Source organism: Diplotaxodon limnothrissa, linkage group LG8, assembly GCF_057381915.1.
Source record: "Diplotaxodon limnothrissa isolate DT_005_m linkage group LG8, D_limnothrissa_male_GT1.1, whole genome shotgun sequence".
Classification (NCBI taxonomy): Eukaryota; Metazoa; Chordata; class Actinopteri; order Cichliformes; family Cichlidae; genus Diplotaxodon; species Diplotaxodon limnothrissa.
This window is the reverse complement of record NC_140603.1, coordinates 28,554,460-28,577,709: the sequence shown is the minus strand read 5'-3', so window position 1 is coordinate 28,577,709 and position 23,250 is coordinate 28,554,460. Positions and strand designations below refer to the sequence as shown.

At 42.8% G+C, this 23,250-nt stretch overlaps 3 protein-coding genes across 12 annotated transcripts in view; 1 reads left to right on the top strand and 2 right to left on the bottom strand.

Annotated features, from left to right (window-relative positions):
- Positions 1–1,949, top strand: part of LOC146627125 (KAT8 regulatory NSL complex subunit 1-like) — a 44,283-nt gene extending 42,334 nt beyond the window's left edge. For all 3 annotated transcript variants that reach the window (XM_085361634.1, XM_085361635.1, XM_085361633.1), the window contains 2 exons: positions 80–332; positions 425–1,949. In XM_085361634.1, the coding sequence (XP_085217760.1) occupies positions 80–332; positions 425–643 (472 nt within the window). In that variant the 3' untranslated portion in view covers positions 644–1,949. The remainder of the gene's footprint in view (positions 1–79; positions 333–424) is intronic.
- A 2,131-nt stretch (positions 1,950–4,080) lies between these two features.
- LOC146627123 (uncharacterized) overlaps positions 4,081–23,250 on the bottom strand; it is a 36,881-nt gene continuing 17,711 nt past the window's right edge. For 5 of the 8 annotated variants that reach the window (XM_085361624.1, XM_085361623.1, XM_085361625.1 and 2 more), the window contains 11 exons: positions 19,944–19,972; positions 18,927–19,067; positions 18,599–18,659; positions 17,045–17,083; positions 16,570–16,823; positions 12,972–13,064; positions 11,093–11,185; positions 9,862–9,943; positions 9,253–9,359; positions 7,857–8,007; positions 7,346–7,408 (listed from right to left, as the gene is read on the bottom strand). In XM_085361624.1, coding sequence (XP_085217750.1) covers positions 7,404–7,408; positions 7,857–8,007; positions 9,253–9,359; positions 9,862–9,943; positions 11,093–11,185; positions 12,972–13,064; positions 16,570–16,823; positions 17,045–17,083; positions 18,599–18,659; positions 18,927–19,067; positions 19,944–19,972 — 1,055 coding nt within the window. In that variant the 3' untranslated portion in view covers positions 7,346–7,403. Of the gene's footprint in view, positions 7,409–7,856; positions 8,008–9,252; positions 9,360–9,861; positions 9,944–11,092; positions 11,186–12,971; positions 13,065–14,853; positions 14,947–16,569; positions 16,824–17,044; positions 17,084–18,598; positions 18,660–18,926; positions 19,068–19,943; positions 19,973–23,250 lie in introns of all 8 variants that reach the window. The other 3 variants (XM_085361631.1, XM_085361628.1, XM_085361627.1) reach the window with 3 other exon arrangements.
- On the bottom strand, positions 20,181–21,839 carry LOC146627124 (uncharacterized). Its single transcript, XM_085361632.1, has one exon. It carries the CDS (start codon positions 21,224–21,226, stop codon positions 20,351–20,353), a length of 876 nt encoding a protein of 291 aa, XP_085217758.1. The 5' UTR covers positions 21,227–21,839; the 3' UTR covers positions 20,181–20,350.

The following is a 23,250-nucleotide window of genomic DNA, read 5'->3' as shown; positions in this document are numbered from 1 at the left end:
TCATACGCCTCAGTAAGCGCCTCGCGTTTGTTGTCACGCGGCAGCCGTGACATTGACAACTCCTCCGTTTCTTCCTCAGGTCGTACAAGTCCGTGGACGGGCGCACCACACCTCTGCTGTGCGGGACCAACCCGCCCACCCCTCAGCCCGCGTCCCCCGACCCGGGCCACTGCCCAATGCTGCATGACTACAGCTACGTGCCGTCGCCCATGAGTCCCGCCAGCCCCGACACCGCCTCCAACCCCCACACGCCCTGCTCGAGGGACTCCCACCGGCTCCTGTCCAGTGAGGACACGCGGTGCTCCACGCCAGACTTCACCTTCGAAGAGCGGGTACGTAGCTCCACCCCTGAGGATCAGTCAGCCTGTGAAGCGTCTGAAACTTTCATTCGTTTTTAACACCCGCATTTTCCCCCCCCCCCCAGACGGTGGCGCCGTGGGAACGCCGGTGCTTCCCCCTGCCCGAAGACCCGGCCCCAGAGCCCGAGTCTGAGAGCGACCACCAAGTCAGGCCCAGGATGCGCAGCATCTCAGGTTGCCGAGCGATGGCCTACGGACGCCTCGATTCGGATGACGCAGAGCCGCCCCTTGACGACGAGAACAGTGGCGGCGCCCTAAAACACAAGTCCTCCACCCACCGATGAATGAGGGCCCCCCCCACACACCCACACACACACAGCTCCTCTCTGGCATTAACAAGCAGAACCTCAGCGCAGAATAACATTAAATGGGTTCCTGTTGTTTGATATTCAAACATCAGTCTAATACTTTCACAGTTTTTAGTGAACATTACGGAGATAGAAGCCTTTCCCGACACTTGTTTTTTGTCACACGAAAGAAAAAAAAAAAAAAGATAAATGTTTAAAAAAAAAAAAGTATAAAAACAACACGTTACAAAAAAATTTCTGTAGTAGGCTAAACAATGTACATGGGGGCTTAGTGGTGTTTCATACGTCGCGTGTACACTCGTAGCGCACTATGTAGCGGACTCCTCAAAAATATGGCCAAAGGGTTTTTTTGTTTTTGTTTTTATTGACTAGTTTGCTTGTAATTCCCATGTACATTTTTAGTGGAGTGACAAATAAAACAATAAAAAAAGGAGAAAAAAAATCAGCCCTTCCTCTTCCTCCGCCCCCTCAGACCTTCCTCATCCAAATAAAACTGATACATTTGAGATGTGGTGCCCCCTCCTTCCACTAGAGGTCGCCTGAACTCACCAGAGCACTTCTTTAAACTGCCAAGTCTGGTTTGCTTCATTATGTTTGTTTTTTCATTCCTGACGTGTTTTTTGTTAGTTTTTCTCTCGTTCTGTTCTGACTCATCCTCTTCTTTTTTGTGCGTTCCTTTTAATAGTAAATCATTCCTTTTTTGATCTCCCGCCGCTGCCTCTGTTTTCAGTTCAGCTTCACAGAGGGCAGCACAAACAGACGCGGCGTTTTTAAGTTTGTTTTTTATTAGTGTTTTTTCTTTTTTCTTTTTAAAGCACTTACCCCTCAAAGCGCCGCCGCTGCATGTCAGCAAACACGCTTGCGTCCGATCCCGACGGCACAAAGGCGTCCACTTAATTTAAAAAAAGAAAAGAGGAAATGGAAACGTCAAATCGCAGCGCGGCAAACAAACCCCGCCCTCCCTCCTCTCACATTTCACATGTAGCAGCTCTCAGCTGAAGCCGCCCTGAGCTCAGGTTCTCCAAGGGAAAAAATCTTCTGCTGCCCCCTCCGACCGATCGATCGATCGAACGTCACACTCAGACCGGATTTTATTTTCACCACATCCTCCATATAACCTCACACACTCCTCCTCCCTCCACCTTAAAGTAACTGATTGCTATGCAAAATAAATCTATGGTTTTTCATTTTACACCTTTTTATCCCGCAGCCATTCAGTCACTGTTTGTTTTTTTCTTTTTTTGTAGTTAAGCGAGATGTCGATGTACCTGTTTGATTGTTGCAGCAGTTATAACCTAATCAAAAAGCTGAATTGTTTTTTCTTTTTTGTAAATAGTACCATTAAAACATTTATGTTTAACTTGGTGCCGTGGTCCTGCTCTCAGCTCATTTTAACCTGTGTGATGTCACCGCTCGCCTCTCGCAGGTGTAGCGCTGCGTTTGTCCTCTGGCTCCGGGTGTTTGAATGCAGACTTTTCATAGGTGGTCCTGAACGAGCCAGAAATCTACATTTTTACTGTCAGATTTGATGAAGTGAAACAACTGTGATCAGCGTCCTGATTACACCACCACCTCCACCTGCTGCGTCTGGAAGTGTCATCCTCACTGAAGTGTCCTGTTTTAAATCCATAACCGACCAATCAGAACGCAGTAACATGAATGGTTTATGTAGAAAGTAAGATTTTCTTACTATGAAGCGAGGAGTTTTAATTCTGACTTACTTTGTCAGAGGTGTGAAAGGTTCACAGCTGGGGTTGAACGTACGCCCGGGCTCACGGGCACCCAGGCAGTGATTAAATGGGGAGTTGAGGCATCTGCTGGAAAAATCAGCAGCGCTTTGAGCAGGTTAACAGGAAATGGAGCGACTCTTGTTTCAGGGTGTGAAACTCTAGATTAAACAGCTGAAAGGAGTTTCAATGCCACAACTTCTTTCAGTGGAGAGGTGACTGGTTTAAACAGTTTAGTGGTTAATGTGTCTGCCTCACCAGAGAAAGCTCCAGTTGACTCCCAGAAGACCCAGTTATCCTCTGGGATTATGTCAGGAAGAGAATAAAACATGAGGACTGACCTGCTGTCAGCAGCCTGAGGAGAAAGCTGCTGCTTTAAAAGTACAACTAGAAGTCTTGTTTGTACACACACCTACAATCTGCAGTTAGACCTGGATTGTGGGACGAAACTGAAACGCCACCTGGCGGCTCTGAGACGAGAGCGACCTTCCTGTTGTGACCGCTGAACCAATCCTCAGACTGCCGGCTCAGAAAGCTTCATTTCAGCTGAATGATGTCCATAAGTGTGCTAACCTGGCACTAAGTAACATTGTTTTGACATGGGTGACCTTTGACCTGTTACTACAGTTTAAAACTGAGTGTGAAAACTTTTTGGTTGGCTAAAACATTTATAAAAGTATTTTGGGCTTTAAAAACAAAACCTTACTTGATGAAATTGTTAACAGAACTTGTGGCTGTTTATTCAAACTTGGCTGTTTTTATGATGCCTGCTGTGAACTTTGAACTGAAAGAAATTAAAAATACAGCGAACACTAAAGAAAAAAGCATAAACCTATAGCTATAGCACTGCTATTTTCTTATCGCTGACAACTTAAAGGTGCTTTTTGTTTCAACGTGTGAATGAAAACATTCACCACCAGAGGGCAGCATTTCACCAGTAGGTGCATTTTAATGTTTCCAGATGTTTGCTGCTGCTCGCGTCCTCTAAAGTCTAATCGTTCACCAGGCTGACATTTTAATTTAAAAAACGTAAGCCTGCAATTTTAAAAACAATTAATCATAATTTTAAAAAAAACCTCCACCTTCTAGAGCCTGAGAAAGTTCACACACAGTGCTCCATCTTGTGGTGCAAAGTGGTATTACATCAAAGTATACAGCTGCTTCAGAAATAAAATCAAAGCAGGTTTTACCTTTAATCACTGTTTAAGTGCCAGTGTTGGCCTCCAGTGACTGCTGAGGGCTCCCTGCTGCTTTGCTGATAATATTAAAGAACAGAATAATTTGGACAGATTGTGACTTTTACGTTTATTAGTGAATATCGATATAATTGTTGTCTGCAGGTCCCAGGGTTGATTGTTGTGCAGCTGCACTAAGAGGACGACCTCATACTGAACTCTGGATAAAATAAGACTGAAACAGGCCTTTTAAAAGTAATTTCTAAATTATTAGCTTAATCATTTTTATTCTTTAAATTAAAAGTGATTTTTTTTTTTTTATTACAGTGACCGTTTCAGCTTTTACACACTAATAAATTTTCCCCCTCTTTTTCACAGCTGTTGCATTTTGCTCGTATAAATAAAAAGGAAAAAGTTTCTCTTATGTTTTATATTTCATAAATGCAGTAAAACACATCGTTACTGTAAAGAAAATGTAAAGCACCAAATAACATAAATATTTGAATTCCGCTGGAAACAGATGAATGAGTCCCGTCTGATCTGGGAGTGATTTTTTTGCACTCCTTCACCACCACGGTGACTTCATAGCATTTATTTTCAAATACACATATACAGCAACAAGAATCATCATAAACCAGTTATTGAGAAAATGCACAATAACGAGAACAATCACATTTCCACAACTGTACAGCGTCAGAAGTAACCCCGAAGAGAGGAAAACAAAAACGAAAGAAGGTGACGAGTTTTGTTACTGTGGAAACCTCTCTGAGATCGGCTCCCGTCCCTGGGTGCTCGCGTCCGTCCTGCACGCAGAGACGAGCGTGGAACTGGAACTAAAGAGGGTTTAGCATGCAGATAATGTTGCAAGCTTTTCGTGTGCTTGCTCGTTTAGGAAACCTTACAGCAAAGTCGGTGACCTTTTGACCCTTAATTGCACATTTTTTTATACAAAAAAAAAAGAATTGGTACATCCGTCCAGTTCCAGAGCAAATATAAACAGGATATACAGAGAGATCGCTTTGTGAAAGGGGGGCAACAAGCAGACGGCTGTCTCTTACATGAGCTGCATGCAAGAAGCTGTTTCACTCATTTTAATGCGAGTAATGAATCAGCGGGGGGGGGCACATCGGGACGTATCTGAGCACATGAACTGGGTTTGTTTGCAGGGGAACGTCTTAACCTGGCTCCAGCTGGAGAACACAACAAAAACGTGACCACATATGCACCGCGTGGACAAAAGTAAGTGGACGCACCTGTCTGGCTCAACCATTTAAAAGGGATCATATTTTAATCTGATACTCGGGCACTTTTGCTGCTTAAAGGAAGGTCTATCTATCCTTTAACTTTGACGGGTTTTTTCCCAGTGCCAAAAACTGCAGTTCCTCTGATGGCCACTTGAGGCTGCCTCCATGTTCAAACAACAACCTCACAGTGGAAATAAGTTAATTAAACACTGAGTCATAGTTAAATGTAACGGCTCATCAAATGAATCCGAGAAAGTACCAAAACCCAAATGGCAAGTAATATCCGGCCCAAGTGTGAGGTTTCTTTTTGTTATCTGGGACCACTGTGTGCTGTGGCGTTCAGGTCTCCTCTGGCCCACCAAACACTTCCTGTGACGCTCATCAAGCCTCACTCGTGACTTTTGGACTACTGCTAAAAATCTGCAGCAGATAAGCTCTCATGCGTCCACAAACTTTTGCCACGAAGTGCACTTTTACTACTTTGCAGGGAGCGAGAAACACGGCCATCTGATCAGTCCTGTGTTTCAGGTGCATGTGTGTTGGATACAGACTGCCTAAGGAGGTCTTCACCGTCCGCCTGCCGTGCAACACTCACAATCTTCTCCGTACAAACGATCCATTAACAGTAAAACAGCCGTTTTCAGTGTTTGTGTCACCGCTGTGAAAACTTTAGTCTACCTACCTGTAAGTGCATAAATACTGTTCTCAGCCTCCTCCTCGCAGTTTAGCTATGAAAATGTCACTTTAAGGTTAATTTTCCCTCCTCAAGCTGTAGCGCATTTACACAAAGCAGTAAAAAAAAAGAACACTGACAGTAGCAGGCACGATACAAATGTTTCTTCATATCAAATACATGTCATATATCCACAGAGTACGATTATAAAACTGTGCCCAACACAAAGTCTCTACTCTAGCTCTTCACTTCGTCTTTTTTCTGTATTTTTTAAATCCAGGTAACACTCCCCTGCCCCTCCCTCACCTACGACGCAGGGAGAGCGTCAGAAATGAGACCGCGGAGAGGCAGCAGCCCCTCGCTTCGTCACCGAGCTCAGATAATTGATCATTCTGAGCCGAACGACTCACACAGAGAACAGGAAACAGCGGGGAACAAAAACCAGCTTAAATAAGTCAAATAAAACCGAAGAAGAAATGTTGACATTTTGTTTTTTAAATTTTTCCTTATTTAGCTTTAGTGTTCTTACAACACGTGACCGGGCCCTTTAACTTCCATATTTAAGGTGAAATATTCCCCAGCGTGCTGCTCACGTCTGCAGTGGAAGTTTGAACCCGTGAAAGTGCCACCAGGCTGTAACGAGGTCTCAGCAGCTGCGGGTCGCAGCAGACAGCACAGCTTTACCGTATCGTCGCCACAACAACGAGCCAGCTACTTTATAAGAAACTACAAAATCCTGATGCTTCAGTGTATTTATCGATTAACAAATGTTTCAATGGCCGTTAGAACAAGATCACCCTCACTCGGCCATGTTTCTCCTATTAAGCAGGGAAGAGTTAAACAGCACAGCTGCCGTTGGTAAAGGCCTCTCTCAACCCTCCGTTAAGTGTAATTTCTCTCTTTCTTCTCGATCTCGCGGCTCTGAACGAACATCTGAGCTCGGCGCGTCCCGTAAAAAGTCGCGTGAAGGCGACGCGATCAGTCGCTGTTGTCTCTGCGGTCTCACTTCTGCCCCCTCCCACCCCGCAGTCTCCTGCAGTAGCTCGAGGTGCAGCACATGTCAGGACTACACAAAGCAAAGACAGCAGTGAGGTCTGAAAGCTTTTTCTTTTCTGCCTTGACGAGAAATATTTGCTACTTTTTCCTTCTAACTGTTCCTCCGCCCACTTCACCGGACCCTGTATCTGATCCCTCTGCTTTAGCGCAAACGGACCCCCACCCCCGTCCCACAAACAGTCTGCATTAACCTCCATCTTCAAGGTTCTGTTTTTTTTATCAAAAAATAAATAAATAAAAAAAAGAATCAGGGGACACCCGTCAAAGGTGACGCTGATAAGATACACTTCTAAAAGGGTTCACAGTCAATGTGACGGGAAACCGAGTCTTAGACGATTTAGCGGGATATGTACGGAGATCCTCAGAGGGAGGATTTCGCTCTGCTGGGGTGCTTTAACTCTTAAAGGGACACTTACAAAAGGTTCAAATTAAGTGTAGAGATCAAAGACCACAGAGAGATATTCAATACATGTTGGCCTACTGGTTAATCTGTTTTCTTTTTTAAGACCTCTAATAGCAACGCCTCGACGAGATTCAAAGGTTAGTGGAGGATAAACAGTGACGGGCAGCTAAAAAAATCAAATAAAAGTCCTGTGAAAGTAACGAGGAAGGCATCACAACTCCTCTACGTGGTCGTGCGGTCGAGGCGGGGAGTGCGGCGAGCGCGTTCACAAGCCTTGTTTGGCCAGGGAGGCGGACACCTGGTCAGCCAGCGTGGAGAGCTGTGGAGAGTCGGTCATGTTGATGCTGCCAGAGGAGGACACGGTGCTGAGCTGGTGAGGGGAGTCTTCCAAGGAGACGATCTCGGCGCCGTGGTCAGTGCGGGCCTTGGCTGTCTCGCGGAAGTTCAGTTTGTGGCTCTCAATCTGTGGCGAGATCGGAGGTGAAGGTCAGACATCAGATCAGCCATGGCCTGGATTTTTCTGATTTTTAAGGACTAATGATAGTCCTGCACTACGTAATCTTTTAATTTCCTGCGTTATGATTCGCCCTCAGCTGTTTACTCAAAAGTGTGTGCACATGAGGTACTGTTTGCATGCATGCAACAGAAATAAAGACGTTTACAGCTTCCATGTTCATAACATTTCTTTAAATGTTAAAGGAAACCGGTCAGCAACCAGCGAGCCACCTCCGGTTGATGGTTGCAGAGCGGTTGCAGGAGGTTTCTGGCTGTGTGAATGACCTCTTGGCCTGACTGATATGTTAGGTTAGCTTCACAGCACAGGCCTCAGATCCTGAAAACTCATAATCAGCACTATCCACGTCATGTCTCATGTCTGAGAGTCTGAGATGAAGCAGCTTGTAGGTACTTACAAGAGTCCTCAATCTTTATGAGAGGGTTCGTCAGGATGGGTGTGATGGGTGCTGAAGGGACAGTCGGAGGTGACTGAGGGGGGGTGACAGCGGGGGAGAGGACCGAGGGGCTGTCTGAGGTGCTCCCCTCTCCGTCTTTCCCCTTCTCCCTCTACAGAGGAGCCCCAGCAAGGAAATAAAAAGGCATGCAACAAAAATACACGTGATGGTTTCAACAGAAATGAAAAATAAATAAAATAAAGCAAAACAATTGATGAGAAAATGCAGCACAGCGTCTCAGGGCCGCTGAAGGTAAAAAAAAAAAATACAAATAAAAAAATGTGAGGAGCTTGGGGGAGGAGTCAAATTCAGAGAATATAATCAGAATTTTAAAGTTTGAAGAATTTAAAATTATTTTACAAGAAAAAGACAAAATTTCTGAGATTAAAAAAGACATTTTAAAGGAGAAAATTGGTAAAATTAGAAAAACTGAAATTTATTAGAAAAATCTGATGAATATATGAGAAAATTGTGATAAAATTACAAGAAAGAAACAAACCAATTTATTATTATTAAATTATTCACTGTTTTTCTCATACATTGCCAGTTTTTTCACATAAATTTTGCTAACTTTATCTCTTTAAATTGCCTTTTTTCCCCTGTAAACTTTTAGTTCCAGTGACCCCGAAACGCTGTCACAACAGTGAAATTTGACAAGAACGACAGTGAAAACTTTAAAATGAAGGGAAAATCAGCAGGATGAAGAAAATGGAAGCTTGAACAAAGGAGGGAAAAAGCAGAAAAAGCAAGAAAAAAAAAAGCTCTAAAAGCTGCTGTGTGTGTGACACCCTCACGAACGTCAGCGTGGCTGTTAGAGATCAGCTGAAATGTTCTCGCTGGTTTTAGTTTTGCTGTTTCTGTGTTGCTGAGTGTGTTTCACCCACAGAGACGCAGAAGAGCTGAAAGCTGGTTTTCCGAAGAAGAGAGCCGAGCACTGAAACATGCTTGAGGCCAAATGGTGCCAAACTTTAGTTAATTTAAATTGAATTTTAATTATATGTGTATATTGTCTATGTACTTTCAGTTCTAGAATTTTTATTTATTTATTTTTTCATTAGTAAATATGATGCTTTTGAAGTTTTTAGCTGCAAATTTTGTCTCGTTTTTTTTTTTTATCTTACTCTTAAACTGCATTAGCAGTAAACAAATAAATACAAAAAATCTGATGTTTAACTTTTAAGAGGAATAAGAGGAAAAGCTTGTAGAAATTTGAATGTAGTGAAGATCAAAATGTTTGTTTTCCGATTTTTTTCTTGGCACGGATTGGTCTCCATACAGAACTGTGACGAAGCGCCACGGTGCCCTGAGCGTTTTGCTTTTAGCCTGCAGAGAGCGCGTCGGTGGATTTTTACTTCACCTTCTTCTGCCCGCCTCCAGGAATGTGGCTGATGTTGCCCAGAGAGCCCACTTTGGACTGAACTTTAAACTCCAGCTTCTCGTTTTTGATCTCAATGTTTCCACCACCTAAAAAAAAAATTATAATCTGAGTGCAGCACCATTATTACAGAAGTGGAAGAACTTGTACTGGTACTTAGTGTAAGAACCAGCATCAGTACATTTCCTGCTTTTAAAATCAAACAATCAGAGCTACAGAAGTTTAACCAGTTTTTGTTAATATTAAGAAAACCATCATTAAAAAATGTTTTACTGAAATAATCACAGCTGCCTGAGACCTTCAAGCAGGGACCAGCTGACTGTTCCCACCCATCCGAAAATAAAAAAGGCAGACTGAGTGTTTGCCGTTCGGCTCTCCAAGCCGCTTTGCAACCCACCTCCACCCCAGCTTCTTAGGTTAATGCTTTTCATGGTATTCAGAGCAGAGGCATGGACATAAATTACTACGTGTGGTATTGCATTTACACTGAAGGTGGAGGAGACTTCTGCTACTAATTATATTGTCGTTATGTACTCTGTTCACAAAAGCTCGTCACCTAAAATTAAGCAGAAAGTTGGAATAATGTTTTACCCGGCTTGTGACGAATGTTGTCCTTCGAGCCACACTTAGATGTAACGTTGCTCAGATCGATCTTTTTGTGCACGATTTGAATCTGAGAGGAAAAAAACAGCACAAACAGAGTTTGAATGCAGACCAGCAGAGTCAGCAGCTCTGAAGTCGCCCTGCATGCAGCCACAGAGGAACTGATCCTATAAAACCGGCCTGTTAGTGAAACTGTTCCTGAAAGCAGGTTTAACGGTCTCTGAGTCGTACTTTAAAGTCGCGTTGGAGCTGTCTCTAAACGTGGGAGCTTTTAGTGAATCAACACCTTTGTTTTTAGATAAGAGCGACTCAGTCAGTCAATGAAATCAGATGATGATTTATGGGGGATTGTGTGGAGTCTTTAAATTTAAGGTTTCACTTGTTGCACGATGACCAATCATTTTTTAAATATGTATTAATAATAAATCTGTGATTTCCATCTTTCTCCTTACATTTACGACAGACTTGACTATAAAAACCTGCTTTCTGGAACCGGGTTATGGAAGGAAACACAGATTAACAGCACCGACTAACACACTGGATTAACACTTAAAGTTTTAATCTGAGCGGTGCGACCTTACCCCAGTGCAGAAAAACGAGTGACCATCTTCTGCACTAACTGATAAAAGCCAGATTTCAGCAGCCATGCATCACCATGCATGTTTAGATGATGTCACTCTTGGCTGTTTGTCTGCAAACACAGAGCGCTCAGTCTCTCTGCGAGCTGAGGTCACCTCAGCGTGGATGACAACAGGCACTGTTTGGTGGAGAAGCCGAGGACAGCGGGGCTCTTTGTTACCCGATCGGGACACTTTGAGGGGACAATTAGTTCACTTCACATCAAGGTTTTAGGAAATAAAAATGTCCACAAACAGGATTCATGCGTGTGGCTTCAGGGACAGATTTGAGGGCAAAAACTCAACAGAGTTATCGGGCTTACGTGAGACGCAGAGCATTGCATAACACGGTAGATCCACTAAACTAAGAAGACTCTGATTTAGAAACTACAGAGCATCTAAACCAGTGAAAGAAAAGCACTGGGAGGGCGGTTTAGTGCTGTTCTAGTATGAAACGCTCAGATCTGTTCACGAGTTCAGTAAAACTGTTAATGGGAGAAGTTGACAGGTCAGCGTTTGGGAGGTCAGAAGGGCTGGACACAGACGGGAGGATCTGTGCTCCTTTCTGAGGATGCGTTCAGTGGAAGCACACCTCTACTCACATTGCCACCACCAGGTACATGTTTTATATTATCTTTGGAGCCACACCGGGACTGCACACTGCTCAAGTCCAACTTCTTATCGAGAATTTGCACCTGGAAAGTTGATACATGGGGGTGAAAAAACACAGTTATGGCGGCGAAAGCAAAGAGCTGCAAATGAAGACGATTACTGGAGAGGAAGATTAGATGTTGGAGGGACGAGTTTGAGGCTCGGGGGAGTGAGAGCTGACCGAAACCCTCGTGAGGAGATGTCCCCACATCGCCGCACTGGTGCTTTGAAGCCATTACAATCAGGTGAAGCATTTCAGAGGTTTTCAAACTGTACAGGGGCAACCATCAAGTTAGACCTCTGAGGGCCAAGTCATCATCGGAGATGACTCCAACTCTAACCTGCAGTAAAACTGGTTTTAATTTTATTTTCACTTAACTGTTTTCCACATTTTTGACAATCGGGGAAAAAAATGAAACAATCAGAAAAAAGTTGAAGGTAATCCTGTGATGACTTTGACCGTACAGGGTTGAGACTTTTCATTAGAGATCGATAAATACACAGAGAGATGACAGCACCAGTTATAAATGCAAGAATATGACATTAAACACTCATCAGATACTTTTTTAGATAAATCTTCTTCAACTGCTCCTCACTGCAGGTATCCGTCATGGTTTGATGCTGAGTGGCAGGCTCGGTTAGAACCAAACGACTCTCAGACGGAAAACCGGACTCAAAGCAGCAGCTTTATTTTCTGGGAAAAATAATCCATAAAATAAATGGAAAACAAACCCAAACTTGAAGATAGAAACTGGAAACTAAGACGTCAACATTGGGAGGCTAGAAAACCAGGAGCACGGAGGAAACACACAGCAAAGAGAGGACAACACAGGGCTTAAATACACAAGGGAGTAACAAGGGAATGGGAAACAGGAGGGAAACACAGCTGGGACTAATCCGACATAACGAGACAGGGAGGAAGTAAAACCAATCACATGACAGCAACCTGATGCATTGAGGCATGTAGACATGGTGAAAGACCCGCTAAAGGCCATCAGACTGGGGGGAATAAAGGTGATTTAAGGGACTTTGAACATGGTGTGGTTGTTGGTGCTAGCGGAGTATTTGAGAATCTGTTCATCTTTTCCCCACACATCCATCTGTGGGTTCACAGAGAACTCTAAATGCACAACACGTCGAACCTTGAGGCAGATGCACAGTAATTAGACAAGAGAAGACCGAAGTCTCTGCTGCGACATTCAGATGGTGGGGTCAGAATGTGGCATAAACCCCACGAAAGCACGGATCCATCCTGCCTCTCATGAACGGTTGAGGATGGACGAGGTGGTGTAACGCTGTGGAGGATGTTGCTCACCATCTCTGGCATCATAATCACAGGTACTTTGGAAAAGATCGAGATTATTTACCACGACAGCTCTTTTTACAGAATTTGTAAAAATGGATTCAACATTTCCTCTTTTTATTGAGAGGATGTGCTTGAATTTGAACTTGAACTGATAAAGTTGTAGATTTAGTCACGTCAGACTCTGAAAACCTCTGAAATCCTTCAGTCTGGATGGAGAAGTGCACAGGTGAGGGGGAGACTGTTAACCCTTTGAGTCACAGAGCAGCGAGGCTGCAGGGGGAGCCTGGCGTATTTGGGTCCATGTGACATTTTCAGTGCATAATCAGTTGATTCTGATGAGGTCAGGTGTGAGGTACCTGCTGATTTTCATAGAATGGCGCTACTGTAATGACAGGAAGTTGCTTTTTTTTGTAAAACAAGCTGAACTGCACTTGTAAATGATGCAACAGGCTTTGTGAATAATCCCTTTGCTTGTGCCTTTGTGGAATTAGTGGGACTTCTTTTAAAGCTACAGTCTCTCTCACCTTGCCTCCACCAGGCGTGTGCTTTAGGTTGCCTTTAGAACCGCAGCGAGATTGGACGTTACTTAAGTCCAGCTTCTTCTCGAGGATTTTGACCTGCAACAAGACAGAAAACAAGTAAATTCTTCAGGAAATAAAAGGAGAACAGCTGGGGGGAGAGAATCAGCCCGAAAGGAGGAAGTGAGATGGTGAAAGAGATCTCGGCGTTAAAGCTGCCATCTGTAACTCTGCATAATTGTCACGTTTCGAGGAAGTCGTCAGTTTTCTGACGACTTTAGTGGAGCAGATTGCAAAAATAGCGATGTTTTAATGCAGCTGCAGAGTTTCAAACAGATGTTTTAGCAAGGATATTAAAGTTAATTAAAACTTAATTAAGTGTAAAAAAAAAATCTCTTTAGAAACAGAAACATGAATAAAAAACAAAAAGCAACTAAGGAAATACGCTGCACTCACAAAATTACTTAAATGAAAAAGAAATACTAAAAATTGTATTAATTTTTTTTTAAAAATTGCTCAAATTTGTCAACATAACCAACTCGAGGAGGCTGTGTTAATGTTAACTGGGACAGACAGAGCTATTTGTTAAATATCAGAACCATATAACAGTGTTTTTTTTCTGTGTTAAAAGCAAATCAATAATCAGTTTAATGTTAAAGATGCCAGCTTTAGCTCAGTACATCACCAGTTTTCAGTGAAAGAATTAAAATCATATAAAAACTTCAGTCTTATGTGCATAGACTGCATATAAATGATGGACGTAGCTTCTGGGTCTGAACAGTGAGCTGAATTAAACCTGCATTCTTTCTGTGTCCAGCAGAGGGCGACTCCTGTAGTAGCCAAAAGCAGTTTTTGTTAGGTACACCTGTCCTTCTGCTCATAATGCAATAACTAATTAGCCAATCACGTGGTAGCAACTCAATTCTTACGACTGAATGGACTCAACAGCTATTTTTCGTTTTTTTTTTTTTATTTATTTGTTTTCTTAGATTTGAGCTTATTTTGCCATAAAGCATCGTCAGTCTGCTAATACAGTCTGATTGGTCTGTTAGGTCTGTCTTACAGGTGTAGAGACTAGTTGGCAACCACCCGGCAACCACCTGGTTGTTACAGAAAACTGTGTATTCACCAACTGGTTCCTGGCTGATGCAAAAAAGGTTCTGCACCCACAACCTCCTTGTTATTGCTTTAGTTGCTAGCAGACCGCCGTAGTCACCCACAGTTTGCACAGTAGAAGCCGACTTGTCTGTTTGTGGAGCCGTCGCTAAACTTGAAAAATTGCATCACAAACCGTTTCAAAATAAAAGTTGTGCCTTTTGAAACACGCTGGTTGCAGCAGCAGGACAACTTTTACTCTGAAGGTAAAACATTTCTGGTTGGTGCAGACAAGTTGCCGTCTTTCGTGCTAACTATGGGTGACAATCTGTTAATGGCCAAAGCAATAAAAAGGTGGTTTCCAGTGCAGCACCATATACCTCTGGGACTGTCAACCAAGTCCAGTAGCGGTTACTGGAAGAGAAAGCTCGTGATTATACTGGTGGCTACGTCTAGGGCTGTCCTTCCCTGTGATCTGGAAGACGCTGCTGCGTTGCATACCTCAGTTTCTCAGCCAAAACTAAGGCGTCAAAGACCAAAACAAACAGCTGGAAGCTGTTAAACGGGACTCAGCCTACCAGGGTGAGTGATGCCACAGTGGCTACATCCATCTTTTATATGCAGTCCATGCCAATTACGGATTATTGAGCAGATTGTGTTTCCACATCCAGTCCACCTTCTGATCGGATCATTAGAGGAGAGCACTTTGCTTTTACCAGGAGTTAGTTTCTGATGGTCATAACTGCAGAGATACTCAAGAGTCTGGAGTTGAGTTCATCCCCCAGTTACTCACATTGCCGCCACCGGGTACATGTTTGATATTGTCTTTGGAGCCACACTTAGACAGCACATTACTAAAGTCCAACTTCTGATCAAGGATTTGTACCTGGAAAAGTGAAAATGTCAGCTTTTAGATTTAGAGTTTAGACGATGGCTTGATTTGATTAAAGAAGTGGGAAGAAACTCGTGCGGGAGTGTGACCGCATGCGGGGTTGGTGAGAGTCGATAATTCAAAGTGTGCATTGGTCTTCACTTCTTCTCATTTCTTTACTTGTCCAACACTGGCAGGAACCAAAGACTGATTTTTCAGCTCTTCTATCATCTACCAGAATAAAAACTTTCTAGTTTGAACTCTGAATGGAGCTGAATTATTTATTTTGGTCCATAAATATCACAACACGTGATACTTTTGAGTTTCATCAGTAAAACATCGGACACGTGACTGCACCCTGAATAAAATTAGACCAACGACCTGCATGGCTTTAGCTAAAATAAACCTCTAGCGTCTCACACACACACACACACACACACCGACATCACACTGCAGACTACACTCGACACACTGAGCTGCAGACTGGAGTTTTACTTCCACAAACATTTCTTAGAGACACGGCTGCCCCGGGAAGATTAGAGCTAAATAATATTGAAATAAAAAAATAACAATAATAATAAAATATCTTTTTTTTAAAAAGTTACATTGTGTCCTTATCAAAACTAACTTGAAATAATAATCTTTAGTGTATTTGTCTGTTGAGACCTGAGGTGTGCGGATTATTGTGAGTCAGCTGCCTGACTTGTGTTTGTATAATAACACCTGAACTTCTGAAATCTCACCCTGACAAATCGTCATCATCTAGTCTTCTTCTTTCGGTTTCTCTTTTTAGGGTCACCACACATCCCAGCATCCTCTTTTCCCACTTACCTTCACTACATCCTCCTTACATCTTCACTGTTACACCTGTCTCCCTCACCTGTCTGTGCTCTTCTCTTCAAGTTAAACTAACTAGTTAATCTGTGTGCTCTTCATTCTCTTCATAGCTGCTGGCCCCTGAAATAATGCCCTATATGTAATAATAAAAGTAACAATGGAGCAAGTAAAAAACTAAATGAGCAAATCCACTCTGGAAACAGACATGACAGGGAAATGGTAGGTGGAAGGAACAACAAAGGGTTCAGGGCCTTCTGTGTTGGTATTAAAACTCAAGCATGTAAAATGACCGAGTGGGGTCATCAGATGTTACACAAAACTGATTTGCAGTTTTTAAGAGGTGCTTCTCAGACCTGAAACCTGGACAAAACCTGAACTTCCTGCCTGGTCTCATCACGTTATTGTGCAGAAATATCAGCTGATTCTGAGGAACTTTGTCTCAGATTTGATCGTTTTTATAACTGGAACGACTCTCGAGGCTCTCGGTCTGTTAGCCACGGTTCACTGCAAAACATCACGTTTAATCACAATGCAGCGATTAAAAGAGGAAGAAATGATGTTAAAAACAGCTTTGAGGCTATCCATGATACACCAATAGGCCAAAATGAAACGCTGCAGAAACAGAGGGACACATTTGTGGCAGGAAAAGGTTTTATGATTAAAAACCCACAATGGCACATAGAAATATACGCCTGGATCATAGACGACTCCACTCGGTCACGTGAATGTTAAAACTCTGATCTGCAAACTCAGTGGGCAGTGTTCTGTGAGGGGGTGTATTCAGAGTATTTCCTGGGTTACCTTTCCCCCTCCGGGCTGATGCTTGATGTTTTCTGTGGAGCCGATCTTGGACCTCACGTTCTTCAGGTCTGGCAGCGGCGCCGCGGCAGCCAGAGGAGCCGGTGGACGGCTCTTCAGCGAGCCCGGGGATTTGGGGGTGGAGCGAACCACAGCCACCTTCTTCACTTTGTTGGCATCGGCCCCTGACTTTGCAGAATTTGATTGGCTACCGGGGGATTTGGGAGTGCCGGGGCTGCTCTGTCCACTCCTGGCATCTAGAGGATCCAGAGAAATTATAAGTTAGGAGGAGTGTGATGAGTCATGCATGTAGAAGAAATCATTAAAAAATAATAAAAAATAAAGCATACTAGGAGCTCTACTGGCTAAAAGCTGACCGAGTTTGATCCAGAAACAGCAGATCAGACCGTGTTATTGTGGCCATGCAAGGCTGGAAGCGATTTCTAATCATTTCCTTTATTTGATTTGATTTTTTTACCTTTTTCATTTTTTGGAGTGAGGGATTTGTTGGCACGAGCTAGATCACAGAAAATATAACACATCATTACCGCGTACTCCAAAAATACGGAAGCCTATATTAAAAATAATAATGGATTGGATTTATATAGCGCTTTTCAAGGCACCCAAAGCGCTTTACAATGCCACTATTCATTCACTCTCACATTCATACACTGGTGGAGGCAGCTACGGTTGTAGCCACAGCTGCCCTGGGGCAGACTGACAGAAGCGAGGCTGCCATATCGCGCCATCGGCCCCTCTGGCCAACACCAGTAGGCGGTATGGAAAAGTGTCTTGCCCAAGGACACAACGACAAGGACAGAGAGCACGGGAATCGAACCGGCGACCATCCAGTTACAGATACGCTTCCCAACCCCCTGAGCCACGATCGAGCTTTAAGAGCAGATTAAATAATTATTTTACCCGTTAGGTGCCATTTTTTCTTTGAAGAGTTTCTCTGCACAGCTGTTTAGCCACCGACACAATTTCTGTTTTTCATTCACTTTGTTGCTTTTGGATTTTGGGGGGAGATTATTTCATGCCTGTTTCTGTGATTTAGTAAAGAATAATGACATTTCTACTGGTACATAAATCACATTTATGCAAAGAGTCCACTGATTTTTGGTTAGATGTGGGCAGTTTCCTAACCACAGATCCAGTCACACAGAGACTGGTCAGCGACCTCTACCAGCTGGTTTGCATGTGGTTGCTGGAGGTTGCAGGGAGTTGTGAGGTACTTACAACCTGCTTGTACCTTCTTCTTCTTTTTTTTTTTTTCTCCGCCTGTCCCATTTGGTTCTTTAGCCGTCAGAATTGTTGTCTGAAGACCAACAAGGATACCCAATGGATTTACTTTGCCAAATGGATCATCGTGGCATTGCCGTATTGGTCCATTTGGTCGATCTTTGTTTTTATTATTTATTATATTTTATTTTCAGATGTTACAGACGGGACAGACATGAGTGAGAGATAGGAAAGGGAGAAAGAAAGAGGAAGGAAAGGAAAAACAGAACGGGAGAGGGACAGTGAGAAAGGGGGGGAGAAAAAAAAATTGCTTGTACCTTCTGAGATGGTGAGGCACAAGCACTACAGCACGGCCTGCGTTGCAGACAGCTCGGTGTCTATCAGGGACTACAAGTGACTGCAGCAACCTGCAAGCAACCAAAGCAACTACCACTAGGAACCTCTAACAACCACTCCCAGCCGGCGAACACATATTTTCCAGATGGATGGATCTCGATCAATCAGGATTTGGCCCAGAAGCTGATATCCAGCAGAGAATTACAGAAGGTGTGAATAAGAAGGGTCAACACTGTGAATATTGACTCTCTGCATAAAGAAATTACCGAAATATTTAACTGAAAAGGGCAATCACAGTCTGCAAACTAAAAGTAAATTTACAGCCAAACCCATTTGCTGTAAAAATGAGCGTGTTTCAGGTTTAAATGATATGGCTAATACAGTCCGCTTTAGGCTTCCATACTAAAATCAGTAAAATAAAAGTTGAGTTTAGCACAAAGTCCTCGGCTCGTACCTGGTTGAGCTGCAGTTCTGGCAGAAGTTTTGGCCCCTGGAGTCTGAGACTTTGCACCGCTCTGAAAGTCACCACAACACTATTTTAGTTTCCAGCAAAGAGACGTCTTGGAGATGGTTGAATGCAGTAACATTGCACACTAATCAGTGGGGAATTGATGAGTTGTTTCTTCATATAATGTTTGGTGATAATAGAGGGAGGAATCAGGTTCCAGTCCATGTTTTTCTTTGACCGTTTCAAACAAGATTCAGTCAGCGAGTGTGAAGAAAACTGAGCGAGTCAGTCGGCTCACGTCTGAGCTCTAAGCTGCATTCAGACCTGTACTTACTCCAGGCTGCCTGGGCCCTGTGCTGCTGACTTTAATGGGGATCGAGCTGTGGCCATTTCGGGAGGATGCAGGTGATTTGGCGCCCTTGGCGGTTATGGACGGTCTTTGAGGGGAAGAGGTCGGTGTGGTGGCAGTTTGAGTCTTTTTCATGAAGAGGAAGAAATGAATGAAAAACAAAAGGTCCAATGACAATGACCACAAAACAAAAGAATGATTAAAAATAACTGAAAGATGATAAAAATAAAGGATTTTTTTATGACATGAATAAAATGTTCTGGTTTATTATAACTTGGATCTTGTTTTTACACAAACAAATGTAGTGCCAAGAGAGGGGATAGTCCTAATATGGTCATCTCAGGCACAGAAGCCCCACCTCCCTGCTGTTTAGATAGGGCGTCCAATCCAATTTATTCTTATTATTATACTTGGAAGTTCAAGGGGGTGTGCTATTGGGCAAATCAGGCAGGTGCATGAACCAGCTTTTATAGAGTCGTTGGTTCAAGTCGAGAGGCATCATCCTGGGAAATGAGGCCAGTGCCTAAAAACTGCAATTCCTCCTGTGGCCACTTGAGACTTGCTCCAAATGTGAGTGAATCTCCGTAGACTTGCATGTTAAAATGTCCAACACAGGCAGGTGTAGCTGCTAGCTGCTTATTATGAATCACCTCCACTAATTGGAGTCCAGCAGGTTTTTGATATTGGTGCTTTTGCAGCATTTTGATGGGATTATATAATATATAAATATTATAGTTTGCAGTGTTTGTGCTCCAGTTTGAGCTAAACTGCAGTATTTTCTTAGTCTGATAATAAAACAGTAATTACTGAGAGCTCAACACTGTCGCTGGAAGGAGTTCAGTTAAATGTTGAATATATGTGATAGACATGGGTAATAATACGTCGTGTTTGTTAACTAAAGAAAATAAAACCAAAGGTTTTAATAAACCAGAATATTTCACAACAACTAAAAGGCATAAAGAAATGAGCGACTGAACCTAAAAAATGCCGTTGGTGACGTACCTTATCTCCGTTATCCATCACTCCTTGAGCTATAGAAAAGAAATAGAAGCAAACTTTAGCTTTTGGCACCTTTTTTTAAAAGCTTAATATCTATATTATTTTTTCATATCCACCCAAGTGCAATAAGTTAAGACTTTTGCTTCCATGAGCGTGCCAGAATGCATTCTCATGGAAAGTGAAATGAGTGATGTTGGGTATGCAGCATGCAAGAAAACACATAAAACAAAAAGGTGGCTTTTTTTAGGGCTGCATAACCAGCAAAGTGAGCAGAGATGGAGAGATGAAAGAAAAAAGCTAAAGTGGGGGGAGGGAGGACGACAAGCTTCTCCTCGGGTCAAAGTTAACGTCCATAGAAACACTTCGGAGGGAGAGTGCTGCATAACACAGAGCAGAAGCTGCGTTGGAAATCAAAGGAGTGGAAGGAGTGAACTGAAGAGGACTGGTTCTGAACTGGTGAACATGACAGCACACAGACCTTTGAAAACAGCGACCGGCACCAAAGACTTTCTGGCTCGGGTGCTTTGGGGGGGCGTTTTCTGGAGCTCGGCGGTGCCGGTGGTCTGAGCCACACCGCTCCTCATCTCTGAGTCATTAGAAATGTCAGGCTTTGAATAGCTGGCTGTATGTAACGATGAGTCACCGCTGTTTTCAGCTGCCGTGTCAGATGGCAATTTGTTAAAAAGGCGCTGCTTCTTGGAAAGGTCTTCACAATGAGAATCGGAGCTAGACTGGAGCGCACTTTGCGTATGAGGAGCCCGGGGTGTTTCTGACGTGATATTTTTGCTTCCGGAGTCACCGAGGGGCTTCGGAGCTGCTCCTTCAGCAGTCAGTCCATCGTTTGTTTCTTCAGAAATGAGCTCCTCGCCCTGAGGAACACACAAGTTTCTGTCCCCAATGGATGTCAAGTCCTCCAAAGCCGTGCTGCGGACTAAAGACATTCCAGAGAGGTTGCTCATTTCACTGAGGCACTCGGAGGCGTCGAGACTGATGGCCCTCTGAGGATCTGCAGCTCCTGCCCACTCAGGGCTCCCCCTGCTGGCCTGCATGTCCCGTTTAATCTCTGCCCCGCAGCTGAGGTCTTCAGAGACCCACGAAGACTCACTTATCCTCTTCCCACTCTCTCCCACTGCTTTGCTTCCTGGGTCCAGAGAGCAGGAAGCTCCCATGAAGTCAACGCCCTTCCCAGCGTCTCCGTGCAGATCGGACTCTGCAAATCCAAACTCACCACGGACTCCAGAACCAGGCCTCGCTAATTTGTTTGGAAAGCAGATTAATGGTGACATTCACAGCAGCACTTGTTATCCATCTCCCCAATGAAACAAAAAAAAAAAGAAAGTGGAGAAGTGATGAAGGAAAATAAAAGACTGTTTGATTACCCAGAACAAACACCAGACACTCAGAGAGCTGTGAGCGGTGATGATGCAACACAACAAACCCAGAAGTGATTAAAGGTGGAAAAGTGTGAGTTCACATGAAAACAAAATAAAAAATAATGCATCACAGTTGGGTGTCAGACGGAGAGATGATGCATTCCAGTGAACACAACACACAGACCAGTGATTTATGCTGTTACAGAATACGTGATTAAAATGTGATGTAAAGCCTTTCTGAGCCGACTCTAGCAGTGCAAAAATAACGTATCCCACCCCACAACGGACCTCTAAGTACACACACGAGTCTGGAGTGTTTCACAAGAATGAATTTGGACATTAATATCGTACAGTTATGCAAAAACGAATAATTAAATGATCACACAAAGAAGCAAATTTCCACATTCTGACATTAAATGATAAAAACCTTAAACAGTTATGTAGTTAAATACATGTATTATTAATCAATAAATTTATTTTTCCTTAAACATATAGAATTATCCATTAACTTATTTGATTTGTATTTAATTGTTATTTTAAGTAGTAGTATGAGCCACTGGATTCAGGGATGCCAGGTCATGATGCAGAGCGGACCACAGAGTCTTTATTATCAGGGACCGTTGTTAAAGCAGGTTTAGCCCAGTGCAGAGCTGTTTCTATTCAGTTTCATTTACAGGATCATGTTTAAGTTGAAGATTTGTCATTTTTCTTTTTCCAGTTTGATTTTTCTTTAGTTGGCTGCACTGCATCCAACACACTGAGCCACGGTTGTGAAGAAAGGAATAAATATTTATTTCTGCCTCCACCAGTCGGTCAACCTTCACAGTGACCTTGAGCCCGAGGACAGTTTGAGGGAAGACGCACTAGGCGATCACTGTGTGCAAGTTTCGTGATGAATACTCTGAGCCTAGAAGAAACATTTGCAAATTTGGACACCTTGCCGTGGCACGAGGTCATCAGTTCTTCAGCTGAATTAGCCAAAAACGTCATAAATTCCTTCGACTTTGATACAATACGGAGGCTATCCATGTACACCGACGTGTCAGGACTACGTTTACAGTATCTGGTCAAACGGTCAATATCAGAAAAACTATTCATTATAACACATTTTCCCTTTAAACTGAAAATAATGTTCAATTCCAGGAATCTCGAATTGAAAACTGCAGATGCTCAAATCTAAAAAAAAAACAAAATAGAAAATATAAAAAAATGTAAAGACTGAATAATAATTATAAAAAAGTGCTTTATTGTTTCTTATTGTTACCGTAATGGGTGAGGGTTAGTGCCGTTTTAAAACTATAGAAATACTCTAAAAATAAAATAATGAAAAAATAATAACTTGTGCTAAATTATTATATTTACATATTGCGCAAGTTTGTTGTTTTGAACTTTTAAATGATGCTTGGTGTAATGTTTAGATGGAGGCGGATGATCTGCCGACCCTTACAGGAATCAGCCGAGAGGAGAAGGTGGTGTTTTTAACCTTTAATCCATAAACACATCATTAAAGGAAACTGATGCAGAAATTTTAAAGATGTGCGTGTTTTACCATTTAAATAAACTGAAGTGACTGATTACATCTGAATTCAGGTGGAACACTCCAGACTCTTTAATATAGTAGCAGGAAAATCGGAAACTGTGGTCAGAGGTTTACATATGCAGACATGGATGCTGTGGTGATTTCAGCCTTATAATTATTTCCTTGAACTGTTTTTTTTCCAGAGGTGGAATGATTGTACAACATACATGTTTAAGGACTTGGGTAACACGAGTTTGAATATATTAAAAATATGAAATTGTAGACACAGGCTCAGATATATACATACATCCACTTAAATCTTTGAATTAATGGTGTTGAAGGTTCTAACTTGACAAAGCAGAGGTCTATTAACTTCTCATTAGTGACTGTGATTGATTAGAGCTGGTAGTTCTTCTTT